Raw genomic sequence first — 14,329 nt, forward strand, 5'->3', positions numbered from 1 at the left:
TTTCTTCTCTTTACCCATTCTCTGACTTTATGCGGGCGTTAATAAAACAATGAAGTGAAAAACAATTTCAATAAAATATTTCAACGTTTACAAATGGCGTGCACAAATAACATTCGGATATTACACGTAGCATAAAATAAACAAATACATATGTATGGAAATACATATATATACATATACTCCTCTGTATAATAATTTAATGAAGTACTAGATCGACAATTTTTTACAATAATCATTAACATTTCTTTTTTTTTTCTCCCATTTCCAGAGGAAACGAAGCGGAATCGCAAGACAAGGAACAATTTTAAACGCTAACAGGTAAGCGAAATTGAATTACAGCAAATTTATAGTTTATGGCCATATTCGGACGATATTCTATTTTCAATTCAATTTCACAAATAGTTAAGTATTAGCATCTAGGTTGCTCATATATAGATCCCAGCCTAAAACTTTAATTTTAATAGAAAAACACATCCATAGTACGCTTCTTGCAGTATTTTCAATTGTAATTCATCATTTAAGCGAGATGATTCAGAAAATTGATCAAATTTGGCTTCTTGTCATAATTCATTCAGTTGAATTTGAGTTTAAGCTAAGTAAACTTAAGCTGCGGTTGGTGCTGTTCTTGAGCATGTAATAATTAATGCTTCAGTTAAAATAAACCTCAATTTTCGGTCAGCTACCACAATACCGCAAGGCCAATCAAAGCGTCATTGAAACGGAAACGAAAACGATCAAACTGCAAGAGTCAAATGGCAATGGGCAAAAGGAAATGAAGTTTGTTTGTGGTGTGTATGTGTGTGTGTGTGTATGTGTGTGTGTGTGTGAGTGTGTCTGTGTGTCTGTGTGTCGTTAAACCAAAGAAGAATCAAAGCAAACGAAACGAAACCATATTTGGCTAGGTCACCACAAATTAGCAACGGGAAAATGATGTCATTCGCTTCTTCACCCCACTATCAGTGTGTCTGTGTGTGTGTCTCTTCATCTTCCATCACTGATGAATTATTAAAAATTGAAAGATGGAGATGAAGATAAAGATGACCAAAAGCAACTTCGGTTCGGTTTCATTCCGTTTCGTTCTGCTCTGTAGACGTTCTTCTTGGCCTGTTTGAATAAGCGCTCAAATGAACACCGCAATGAATGTGCGCCGCATGACAAATACGTAAAGTTTCTTTTGAAATTAAGCAGCATTTGCTGCCAATTCTTAACTACATCAGCGTTGAGCAAACTTTGTCCTCGCCTTCTCGGCTCAGGCGCCGCAGCCGTAGCCGCCTCGCCCTGCCCTGCTCGTCCACTCTCTGTTTTTGACTGCTACTGCTGCTGCTCTCTTTCGCCACGACCATGAGTTTTTCTGTGTGGCGTTTGCTAGTTTTTACTTGGCTCCAGCTCTAGCTTCAGCTTCAGCTCCAGCCAACCAACCAAGAGAGCTTGCTCATTTCAAACTTTTGACACAGAAACTAATTTTGGCAAACGGGCGGCAACACCCACAATGCACCCACCGAACCAACCACTCTTCCTTTGAGTTCTTATGTGTTCTCTCATTCATTCTCTGTGTGTGTGTGTGTGTGTGTGTGTGTCTGTGTGTGCATTTAGTGGCATTTCATTCTTTTGCTGATTGCAATATTTCATTGCCTTTGCGGTTCGTGTGTTGCATACTTTTCAGCATTGTCGCTTCGCTGCTGAGGTTTGCCTTAATTAATTGGCCACAGCATTGCTTTCCCTTTCTCTTTTCCTTGTTATCGCTATCCCTTTCTCAATTTTCACCAGTTGGTGCATATTTTTGTCATTGCATTTTAAAGTGCAAATGGCGCCTTAATTGCCATTTGATTTAATTTACACACAACATTATCCCCATTCTCACATTCTAATTAATGCCAAATCTTTGCCAGCATTGTCAGCTCTCAAATCATAAAGGCCCACCGTCATCACACATACACACACACCTACAACCTCCACCCTTTCATACAAACTGCAAGCATATCAAATTTTGTAATTTATAGCGTTTTGATGGAGTGATAAATGTGTGTCCCAACAATTTGATTGGCGACTAACATGAATGCCAACACCAAGTCGCTGCTAAATAATCAAAATTGAATATTGAATATTGAAAATCCATTGAAAACGTATTATTATCATATCACATGAGTTAGGTGAACATTTTATTAATAGTTATCAATTACCCGTAATCAGAAATGGCAGTAATTAATACTTTTATTTTTGCCTCCATTTTTAAGTCTTCTTTAATCCAGTTCAGTTTTGAATTTTACAGAGTGTTGTGTTTAACCCTTTAACTGTTAACTGCTTAATATTTCAATTTTATTACAATCTACTCTCTACAAATATTTTTTTGAAAAAATGGAAATAGCCGATACCAAAGAAGCGCAGTCGAAATGAGTAAGCCAAATTTCCCCGTAGATGTTCTGTGCTTTCATTTCCCAATGAAATCAACATCAAAAGTAGAATATATACTATCTAATGGTGTGCTAGTTGCATTAAACGAAACTTCTGTAGTTTGATGTAACACAGAACAACCAATGAAATTCAATGAAATTTTTGGCATGATATGCATTTGCATTTGTACATGAAAATCTAAGGGAATTGGTCAGGATTATACAGTTATTTCATCTACTTTTCCACTCCCTTTTGTAATCACCTTATGTTGAAAGCAATTAATGAAAATTTTATTATACATGTATCGTTTACCTCTTTCTCTCCCTCACTCTTTTTGTGTGTGAATGTGGAAAATGTAAAGTGCCAAATGAGCAACATCATTGCCAACAACATTTCCACAATTTGTAACAATAATAATACTACATATACACCACATTCATATGTACATAGTACAACAACAAACAGACAAAAAAATATAGAAGAGGCAAAATTTGTTATTGAGTTGGTGGCGCTTTACTTTAGCATTGGCAATGGCATCTGCATCTCGGCCAAGTTAATTACCCTAGGAGGAGTAGTCGTAGCAAATTAATTGCTTGGCCATAATTGTCTGTTGGTTACAAAGCGCCAGATGAGCTACAGGAAAAAGCGGAATAAGGAATGGAATGAGGCAATATGATTTCATTTCAATTTCAACTTACTTTTATTTGAATGAAACTACGAAAAAATGTTTGCAATTACCGCCAACTCAACTCTCCTGGACAGACAACAGCCGTTGGAATTACATTTTCAATATTTCCCCAAACACGATTCCCCGGGTTCCCGAGAATCAACGTCAGCAGCGTCAACAGCGGGAAAGCCGGCAATGGCGGCATCATCATCATCATTTTTTTTTTACAGTTGCTTTGCCTTTCCTTGCCTTTTACTGAGATTCTATGGCACTATAGCTATAAATTTTTAACTACAAGCTCTTGAATGCAATTACTTTTCAATCTTTTTTTTTTCGCCTAGAAAGAATACAGCTTGAGACTGTGTGAGTGTGTGTGTGTGTGTATGTGACTGTGTCTGTGAGACACAGGCAGAGAAGGCGATGAAAATTGCTTATTTCAACATTCAACTTGGCAAAGTTCGTCGCGCAAAAAAGTCGGGCGTAAAAAGTTTGCCATAATTCTCTGCCAAAGGTCTATCACTTTCAATTTCTTTTGTGCCTTGGAATAACTTTTATTTTTCTTCAACTTGAACAGGCAAAAAAAAAAAAAAAAAAAATTGCAAAAACTTTTCATCTATTTGTTAAAGAAATCGACATGATTGTTTATGTAAAATAACATATTTGCAATTTTCATAAAAATGACTTGAATAGATACTATTCAAAACTATTTCCCTATAGTTAGCCCTAAGCAAATATTCTCTCAATTCCCTGATATTTTAGAACTCTGTACTGATACAAATTAATCGAGCCTTTGTGGAAAAGGTAATTACTCTAGCAGATGACATTATTTGCAATCGGTATACGTTACGCTTCGCTGCGGTTCAGTTGATGCGCAGATCATTAATGAAAATGCTGAACAGCAGATGGGCTTAATCCCCCCCCCGCAGTTTACCCTTTTCTAGACAGGATCGAGCATGGTGAATATATTCTTTAGAAGGTTCCAGTGTTTCAGCTGCTTGGGAAAATACGTTGTGTAATGTCACTTAATCTTTTTATAGGACCAACTATTGACTATTTTTTCGCTCTTCGGATTAGGTGGATTAGTGAACGGATTAAGAATGAAAGTGTTTGCAAAATATGAAAACTTTATTACTAGGGCAAGCAGATTAAGAATGAATTGTTTTTTATGATACAGAAAGACACACTCTTAACAAGTCAAAAGGGCAGTTGGGCACCACTAGTTGGTCAGGTAGCTGCCCAGGTAGAGAGGGTGGCGCCAAAAAGAGACAAAAAAGGACTCAATCCTACCTGTATTAGAAAAGAAATATGTATAAAAAGGTCCGGTAGGATGAGGCAAACCATCAAACGTCAAGTGACCTTAGAGAGAAGAACATCAGAAAACTAAAGCATAATGTCGAACTATCAAAGACTTGTTAACCAGGAGCAACAATCCAGTGGCATTCGTTCCTCCTCATCGTTATCATCGACCAGCCAACGATTTCCCAGTGTGGGCTATCATTTGTATTTGTTGCGTGAACAACTGTCTCGTCGAAACGTGGAGTATATGCGTTTATCTAAAGCCAAGTACTTCATCACCGAAACGCTTTTGGCCAAGACTGTCAGCAATCTGAAAGGCTGCAATATCGATGAGCTAAAGACGGTGAACAATCAGATTGTCTTTAAGCACAAGCTGAAACGTCAGATCCATCGTTTGCGTAAGCTCCAAAGTCTGGGTATTAAAAACGCGAATCCCCACATGGAGAGCACCGAACTATAACGGAAAGAACGAGGGAAAAAAGGAGCAGATGGAACCGTAAACCAAAGGCGCCATTCAAGTCCATGACTATGAGCATAGACAATGTGATGGAGAACCTTAGTTCAGAAAAGAGGCGGGCACACAAACCTAATCATAAATTTATTTTGTTTAACCATACACTAGTTTAATTATCCATTTATTGTTAGCTTAAAATGAAAAAATATAAATTTAATCTCCAAACTGGCACTATTGATATATATCCGAAACCACAAACCAACCCAGCTCTGACCTCAATGTGACCGGCCTTTAACTAAGACAATTTGCGGCAACTAATTGAGTTTTGGCCACATTTTGACATGTGTCGCCTATAACTCACAATCACAGGCAGACGATGCGAATTAAAATTAAACTAAATAAAATTTCAACTCCCACAGAAAATAACTTGTACCGAATTAAAGTGTTTTCTGTATTTCGCAAACATCTATTCCTGGTTAGCACGCAAAGACAAGTTCATATCCGAGTAGCTTTAGTGCTAAGTTATCCCTGCCATGTGGTTTGTAAATTGAAATGGTATAGAAAGTACCATGTTTTAGGTAATAATAATATGAACAAAAATAAGATCATAAGCATCATTTAATTGCATATAGCATTCACAAAGTATTTTACGCTCAAGTTAACACCGAACATAATTATTTTTATTTTCACTTAAATAATATCAATAATTACCTTCATCCCGCCCCTGCCCAACTCCAACCAAACCACCCTTGTCAGCAGACTGCCACCACACTGCTCAATCAAAAAAGGCAATATATTGTAAATATATATAAATTATAAAGAATATTTTTATGTATATAATGAATAAATGGCGCGCATAATGTGGCCAGTAAGTCAATTTTTATTATGGAAATGATTGTGGCAGTCAAACAAGAATCTTCTCCATGCCCACACACAAAGTGTTAACAATTAAAATGCCACACACACACACAAACATACAAACACACACAGCTGTTGCTATTTGCTGTTTTACATATGCTTGCAATTATCCTGTATATGCAATGCAATTTGCAAAACTCTCTCAAAAGTATGCTATGAGAAATGACATAAACATAAAATTTTCCACACAATCAATTTTCTTGCCATGCCAAGCTGACTGCCTGCCTGACTGCCTGCCTGCCTACACGGCGTGGGGTAGGTGGGGACTGTGACGGAGAGACTTTCTCCACAACAAAGGCCGTATGTTAATTTCTACAAAATTTATATTTATTTATGCAACCAACTGCATCCCACATGTGGCTTAATCGTTCAAACTTCCTGTAATCTCAATTATGATATATGCATCAAATATATGTGTGTACGTTTTGTTTATGTCTACATAGAAAGTTGAAGAAGAAATGTTGATGTCATGTCAGGAACAAACCACTTCAAGAAAATTCAATGAATTGACAATTACACTTAATCTTTCTTGCAATTCGAACAAAATGTATTAAAGAACATTCGATTTGAATGAGTTGTTTTTGAAGGTCATGTGAACAAATTTGGAAACTTCTTTCGGGATTGAATGGATCATACAGTCATGTAACAAGTTGTGAATAAATGAATAAGCTAAGTTTTTCTTATCATACATATATAAGTCAGACAGATTTTGTTTGAGACAGATTGGTTGTCCTTATGCTGTATGCATCTGTCTCTATTACCCCATAAACTTATTGCCTAACTTGTTTCTCTCAACAAAAGCAGCAAAAGAAAGGCCAAGAAATGAACAAATGCGCAGAGTTGATTAGTGTGTTGCTGCATTATGAACATCATTTTCATTATGTTTATTATTAGACAGACCTGAAGAACTCACCCTTGGTTCCAACATTTAAACCCACTTGGTCTATTACCGCCGACCATTACCACCACCACCAGCACCAGCACCAGATGGAGGACCACCACCGAACCCAGCCAAACTAAGATGGTTTCAAGTTAATGCAATAAATAAAATTTCAACTGCAGCATCTCGGGGCATGTTTAGCCGCATGAAAAGCGACAGTAAGCCAGGCCTGCATAAGAAGTTGCCTGTTTATCTTGGGCTTTTGTTTGTTGTTGTCCTCGTGCTGTTCTTTTGCCCAACCCCAACCATTATACTGACCTTTCTGCGTCGCTTCTTTCTCAGTCACCTCACTGTGTTTTCTTTCAAAACTTACCCCTGTCCCAGGTCCCTATCTCTGCTATTGTTGTTGCTGCTTGTTTGGTTAAGGAAGTTGCCTGGTTGCTTGGCCAAGCGGCTGGTCTAATGAGTTTAAAAAAGTTTTTCTTGAACCAAAGGCTGGTCTAGAGTTAGGGATAGGTACACAGGTGACAGGATAGGCCAGGACTGGCCAGCGTGTTATACAAATTGCTGTCTGTCCCTTTACCTGGCTCTGGGTCTACCTCCAGCTCTACCTCTGTCTCTGTCTTTTTGCTATTTTCTACCTTGGCAAAACTGTCATCAACATGTCTGTCTGAACGTGTGGCCTGGTTGCCTAGATCCCGTCCATTTTTTTCTCATTCCCCCTTTTGGCTTGTACCTAAACCATATTGTAGGGGATGTTGCATTGTTGCTTGTTACTAGCGAAAGTTTTTACATTTATGCTTAACGTAAGCAGAGTATGACACAGGGTGGGTGGATAGAAAAGAGACTAAGAGAATATGCATTTTAATTAGTTTAGCAAAGTTGCCACCTCAAGCAGGAGCAGCCCAGTCTGAGTCTGGTTAATTGCTGCCACTGCAACTGCAACTGTCATTGCACTTTAATGCATGCGGCTAGGAAAAGTTTAAAGCCTAACCACCAAGACCAACACCCACCGAATTTATCAGTCTGCCTCATCTCCATCCCCCATAAACGTAAGGAAACCTCGCAGCGCCCGCAAAAGTTGTTAACATTTCACATTTCACAAAGTAACAAATTCAATTAGTAAGTCCTCGTTCTTGTTGTTTGCAATATGCATGTGTGTAAGCGTCTGAGTGTGTGTGTGTGTGTGCGTTTTAGTAAATTACTTTAAGGACACCGAGAAAGTTGCATCTACTTATGCTGCTGATGCTTCTACTGTTCGTGCCGCCGCTTCATGCTATAAATCCTTGTCTTTTGCCTTATGCAATTTACTTTTACATAGCATAAATTAATTTGTCTGAGCATAAATCTGTTGACTCTTACCCATTACGTTTTGTGGCTTACAACTTGCAATTGATGGGAATTTAACGAGGTGCCAGATGCTAGTTTCATATGAACTTATCAAAAAACTCATTAGGTTTTCAATAAATTAAATTCAATATAAATAGAGTATGTGCGTGAGAGAAAGAGAGAGAGAGAGAGATGGAGCAAACGACTGACTGACTGACTGACTGGCAGACAGCTCCGCCACTTCATCTTCGTTTTGAGCTTGGTAACCGCCAGGAGGAGCAGCCATCACCCAACACTAGCAAAGTTGGCATCAAAATTGCGCACTCACACATCGCCTTTAGCCAGAAGACTTAAAGCAGCTGCTGCCAACAGTTTCCACTAGGACGCTTCTCTTGAGCAACTGCCTAAGCACAACTACACCAAGAGAAAACTGACGAAAACCAATCGACTAATTTAAGTTTAAAAGAGAGATTCTCTAGCATTTCACTCACTGACACAAAAAGACTGTCTCCCTTTTCCTCTATGTTTTTCATTTTGTCGCTGGTTTTAGCCAGCTTAAACTTAGCTTAACCAGGCATTGGCAGCGCGTAAATTTTCCGCTCTAAAGCGGTGATTATGTTTCCCTCTGAGCTCGCCATCAGTCTGTTGCTCTCGCTCTCTTTTTCTCTTTCACTACCTCATTACTTGGCCAATTTTTCTTTAGTTGAATAAATTAATAGACATACATACATACATATATACAGAGAATAGAGACGAAGCGAGCAATGGGAGGGATGCAGCTAAATGAAATTGTTAATTTTGCAGAGAGCTATTGTACAACTGAGCGTATACTTGATGCGTCTTTAGTTACCTCTCAGAGTTGGCCGAGTTCTTTTCATGCGAACTGTCTGAGGCAGCAGCTCATTACCTTTCCGTAAGCCGCTTATGGTATGATCCAACTATAGTTGCTGCTGCTGTAATATTTCTCTCTCTCTCTCTCTCTCTCTCTTTTCTCTGTTTTACCCTTTCGATGCACCCTAATTGCATTTTAAATGTTTCAATTTCATTTGGATTGGTGAATTGGCAAATGATTACTTAAATTTATATTAAACTTTAACCTCATGCCACTTAATTAGCTGTTCGTATCGTTGCTTCGAACTGGCGTTAACTACTTTTTTATATGACCATCAATCTGTGGACAAGTTGCAGTTGTTACTCAATGTTGCTGCCGCCGTGGTTGTTGTTACCCAAGACAGTAAAGGGAGACGGAGAATAAAGTTCTTAAAACTTTTCTACGTCCGAGTCAAGTTGGCATATATATATTGAAAAATGCTAAAGAACTTTTTCCCCCTCATCCATTCGTCCATCCATTGCTTACCGCTTCTATCTTTCTCTGACTCTCTCTCTCTCTTTTACGTTTTTCGTTCGTTTTGCAACTTTGCGTTTGCCTTTGCTTAAACTGACGTAAATTTATAATGACAAATTGCATTTGGCGCAAATGCGGCACAAAAAAAACCTAGGTCGCTGGCCAAAAGGGGGAAAAATGCTTTGTGCACCAACTTGCAAGCCAAATTGAGCGTGAAAAATTATGATGAAAAGAAAAAAAGTATGAAAAAACAAAAACCAAAAGCAGTTGAAAGAGAAAAGGCAAAGTAAAAGACAATCATAGAGCTTAATTCTAGAGATTATAGTTAATTAATGGTATATTTATTAAAGACAAATGGGACAAAGTCACCGACTTTCACTTTTTTGTCTCTTGGTACTCAACTGACTCGTAATGGAAATTAACATAAATCCATGCACAAAGATACAAAAAAAAAAAAATGGATTCCATTTACTCTATAGGTAGCTAGTTATTCAGTCAGCCGGTCTCATCATCATTCATTCAAGTTAACAACAAACAAAGTGGATGAAATTTCACTCAAAATATAGTTGAACTTGTTAATGTGTTGGTGTTGGTGTTGTTCGTGCTGATGGCGCTCATGGCAGTGGGTCATGGCAGCATTGCAACGGGCGATAAAGAAAAAAATGACACGTTTTTAATTTTACTTCACACCTACACACAACAACGACAACAGCAACAACAATAGCCAAATGGCAACAACAAGAACAAGGACAAGAGCTGTGTGTAATCAAAACTGCAAGAGCAACAGTCACAACAACTGCCAACTGGCAGCGGTAACAGCAACAACAACAACAACAGAAAACACTTGCAACAACAATGCAGCAAGCTAACAAAAGGAACAACGCAGAGGCAATGCGAAGAGGCGAGTAAGAGAAAAATTAGATTTATCACGAGTGGTTGCCGGAAAAATTGTCAACATTTATCAACATTTTTCAACGCGCCGGGACGTGTTTGGGCCAAAAAGCACCTTAAGAAAAAGAACAACAACAACAGCAGCAGCAGCAGCAGCAACAATGGCGCTAACTAAGCTAAGCCAACTCCAACTGAACTGTACTGGACTAGACTCGACTCGACTCGACTCGACTCGACTTGGACTCGACACTCTGGACTAGCCGCGTGGGAGATGAAAACCAAGCTCCGCTTCGCATTTTGATTAATATCCGCAATGTCAAGCGGGCCAGCAGGAAGCCTTGTAATGGCCAAGAGAGCAACAAGAACAAAAACAGCCAACACAACAACTAACAACTTGAGGCTGCAATACTCACACACACACACACACAAATACGAGCGTAAGATTTTGTTGATGGTGAAAAGTGGTCATAGAAAGAAAAGAAAATTCACTCGCGAAATGAAAACAAAGTTGCCAAATGCTGTTCGTTGGCATCGGCGACCAAAAGAGAGCAAATGGTCAAACGGCCAAACGGAAGAGAGTAGGAGATTGGTGGCTGGGGAAAGCAGCCTGAATAGAACTTTCCCCAAGCAGGCAATGCGAATGTGGTTTATATTCTTTTGACTGGTTTATTTGATTTGCCATCTACACAAGCAAGGGGGGACAATTGCTTAGGATTTGTATGTCATTTATTTTCTGTCTATTAAATCGCAAATTGAGTTTTTAACGTTGATTGGATGACAACAGCAATAAAAATTGCAATTAATTGTCCCATAGATGGAAAATGGAGTAGTAAGACGGAGGAAAGCAAACCAAAGCCAACCAAAATTTGAATAGACAATATATCCTAAGAACCGTTTAAATAGATATCTATGTATATAGATAACGAAACTTTTTTCCTTTTATTCTTTATACTTTTTTGGGCCAATTTTTGTTAATCTAAGCCATTTGTCAACACTAAGTAGCTGAGTAGCCAAAGAGCTTCTCATTAAATCACTCAAATATTAGGACAGCTGCTCCCTTTGAAACCTTCAACCAACCAACCATCCGCATGGGCGTAACCTTGAATATAAACTTGCCATAGGGAGAGCTCAGTTTGAGTTTTAATGCCGAAAAGGACCTCACTATTTCAAGTATCATGCAGATCTACGCCCTTGAACTGACAGTGCTTTCGTGTCTATTCCCTCCGATTCAGCCACCCTTTTCTCTTTCACACATACACATACACATACACATACACACATAATCGCATTTTAAACTTTTTCAATAATAAAACTTTTCTAAACGGATTTCCCGCTGGACGTTGCGCTTTAATAATTTTCTGCTTTATCTCTTTCCTTTTTTTTCTTCTTTTTTCAAGGCACAGCAACAGTTGATGACCCTCAGCGAGAGCGAGAGAGTGAAAAAGGCAGAGAAGCAAGGAAAGGGGAGTGAAAGCACAAAAAAGGAGCACCAAAGCTATTAATTTAAATTGGGGGATTATGTGCGCAACAGCCACTACTAAAAGGTGAGTCTAGATCACACAAAAGTTTCCATTCGCTCAGCGTATTTACCTTTCTCTGGTGTCATTTTCTCACCCCACTTTTTTCCGTCCCACATATCTCTATTTTCAGCTCATGTATGACAAATCAAAAAAGTCCTGGAGTCAGCGGCTCAAAACTCTTAGCAGCAGCAACAACAACAGCACCAACAACGACAACGAAAACAACAGCGGACAAAATTCACAGAACGTTACTTTAGCCACTGCCAGCGGGATGCAGCAACAACAGCATCGTCTGCTCCATCCTCATCCCCATTTGACAGCCGCCTATTGCCAATTGCCACCGCCCGGGTATGAGTTTCTGCCCGGCGCCTTGTCGCGTTCCATGAAATATGCTGAGCCCTGGATCTATGGCACAGTTCGTGGCATACCGTTGCGTCCCTCTGGCTATGGATATCATCATCATCATCATCAGCATCAGCAGCAGCAGCCACATGCGGCAGCCATTTTTCCACCGGAGACGACAGAGCCGGGCCTGGCAGTTGTGATCTGTTCGTGCGCTGAGTATTTGAGTGGAACGAAACGTGATGTGAAGAAGGCGAGCATATGCAAGAAGTGCAAAGGTTCGCGATTGCCCCTGGCCACTATTGGCGGAGGTTTAGGCGTCGGAGGTATGCTAGCTGGTGGCACACTGAGACTAACAGCTGCCACTTGCAGTAGCAGCAGTCGCTCCATGGCGGCCACCATGCGAGTGGTGAGCTCAACGAAGAAGTCACGTCCCTCGATTTTGGATCCGCAGAAGGATCCCTATGACCTGATGCGACGCACGCGACTGCTGTCACCAGAGCCAGCGGCCAAAAGTGAGTCCACTAAAGAGGGCATTGGCAATGGGAAGTCACGTAGCCGCGACAACGCTGGGGAAGGAACTCAACGCGGACGTTCGAGAACACGAGCGCAATTACCGCCGCTGCCGCTGCCGCTGACAATGGCCAAGGCTAAGCCAGAACCGGCAGATTGTTGGCTCACAGAGGACAATGAATTGTTGCTGCAATCAAGCGGTTTCGTTACAAACAGCAACAATAGCAAGAATGCCAGAAATAATAATCGCCGTTCCATATTGCGGTGTAATGTCAATCCTTATGAACTGATCTCAGTCGACAGAAAGATGAAAAACTCCAATAATCATGATGATTTCGATGTGGCTGATGCACAGTTAATCGAAGACGAAGATCAACAGCAGCAGAAGCAACCGAAACAACAACAACAACAACAACAGCAGCAGCTCCAAGAGAGGCAATTCTATGGCAACAATGTGGCAGCCATTGCCGGGCAAAGGATAAGCCTCGGCAGTGATAACCTGAATAGTGATCTAGCTGATTCCAGTGAGAGCTATGAGCAAATTATGATTGCTGCCACACCAGCAGCGCCAGCAGCAGTCACGCCAAGACGTCCGCCACGCAATAAAAAATCAGATGAGCCAATTGAAAATTTTACTCCTCTAGCTGGCCAAGCCACTCCCCTACTGGTAGCTGCTTCAGACAATGACATGGATAATGACAAGGACAAGGATAATGACAATGACAATGACAATGAAAATGACAGTTCGTCTTTTACAGTGCTTACTGTCACGCCCACCTCGCCTTCCATCAAGTCCATTCTGAAGCGTCCAGCAACATTGGACCTGCCTGGAGTTGGAGCCACTATCGCCAGTGCAACTATTGCAACTCTTATTACAGTGGAGCAGCTTGACATTGATATAGCCACAGCTTCTTCAACAGCAGCAACACCATTGCTGACGCCGTCGGGTAAATCACAATTCTATATACCAACGCCAACTGCCACGCCCACTAGCCTATACAGCAACACATCGACACCAACATCCTCAGCATCCACATCAAATTCGCGCAAAAAAGTGCAATTTATGGTCGAGGACAAAATCATAGCACCGAACACGATAGCAGCAGCAACACAATTGCTAACGTCGTCTGGTAAGCATTTATTGTTACTTTTTTAACTAATACTTTTTATTAGTAAGAGTAGTTACAAATAGCTTCAGTATGGCTTCCAAAATGCAAATTCAAGGAACTTTTTAAACAAAAACAAATGTAGGCCGACCCTTTTATTTATAAAGACCAATTAAGTTTTAAATTCTTCTATTATTCAAATTGCTTAACACATTATATTTACTCAAAAGTTAATTTTTTTAATTATCTTTCAACCAAACAGTGTTAATTATTATTATTAGATAACTTTGACCAAATTATGGATGAAATGGAAATGAAAAGAAAGTATGACCGAAACAAATTTCGTTTCCCGTAACAACATCTATTTTAAGTTTCTCGAATCCGTTTCGGTCCTGCAAAACTGGTAAACCGCAACGAAATTGCAATTTGTAATATTTTTCGAGGGAAAATAAACAATTAGAAAAGAAGAAGTCAGAAAATATTTTGTTCCTAAGCACCAGCAATATTAGTCAAAATGCTGAAATTTTGCCAACGTCCACGGCTTGCAAGTTATTATTGTCAGCAGTGGTGAATAGAGATTGTGCAGCAGCAGCAGAAACAGCAACAGCAGACGCCATCGCCATAGCCATTGCCGTCGCCACATTACCGCATGTCATCGCAACGGGTAAATAGGGGGA

At 39.8% G+C, this 14,329-nt stretch overlaps 3 protein-coding genes across 4 annotated transcripts in view; 2 read left to right on the top strand and 1 right to left on the bottom strand.

Annotated features, from left to right (window-relative positions):
• Positions 1 to 14,329, top strand: part of LOC6638890 — a 103,577-nt gene that overhangs the window by 57,955 nt on the left and 31,293 nt on the right. Inside the window, exons 3-5 of the mRNA XM_002062508.4 lie at positions 269 to 318; positions 11,569 to 11,715; positions 11,822 to 13,676. Coding sequence (XP_002062544.3) covers positions 11,825 to 13,676 — 1,852 coding nt within the window. The 5' untranslated portion in view covers positions 269 to 318; positions 11,569 to 11,715; positions 11,822 to 11,824. The remainder of the gene's footprint in view (positions 1 to 268; positions 319 to 11,568; positions 11,716 to 11,821; positions 13,677 to 14,329) is intronic.
• LOC6638889 (carboxypeptidase N subunit 2) overlaps positions 1 to 14,329 on the bottom strand; it is an 82,011-nt gene that overhangs the window by 25,397 nt on the left and 42,285 nt on the right. The window lies entirely within an intron of this gene.
• LOC6638891 lies at positions 4,449 to 4,982 on the top strand. The gene has a single exon (XM_002062509.2). The coding sequence runs from the start codon at positions 4,449 to 4,451 to the stop codon at positions 4,812 to 4,814; it is 366 nt and encodes a 121-aa protein (XP_002062545.1). The 3' UTR covers positions 4,815 to 4,982.

The sequence above is a fragment of the Drosophila willistoni genome (genome assembly GCF_018902025.1).
Source record: "Drosophila willistoni isolate 14030-0811.24 chromosome XR unlocalized genomic scaffold, UCI_dwil_1.1 Seg144, whole genome shotgun sequence".
In the NCBI taxonomy this organism is placed as follows: domain Eukaryota; kingdom Metazoa; phylum Arthropoda; class Insecta; order Diptera; family Drosophilidae; genus Drosophila; species Drosophila willistoni.

What these genes read in the sequence shown, in the direction of transcription:
- LOC6638891 (XM_002062509.2), top strand. Translation starts at nt 4,449, where the DNA reads ATGTCGAACTATCAAAGACTTGTTAACCAGGAGCAACAATCCAGTGGC.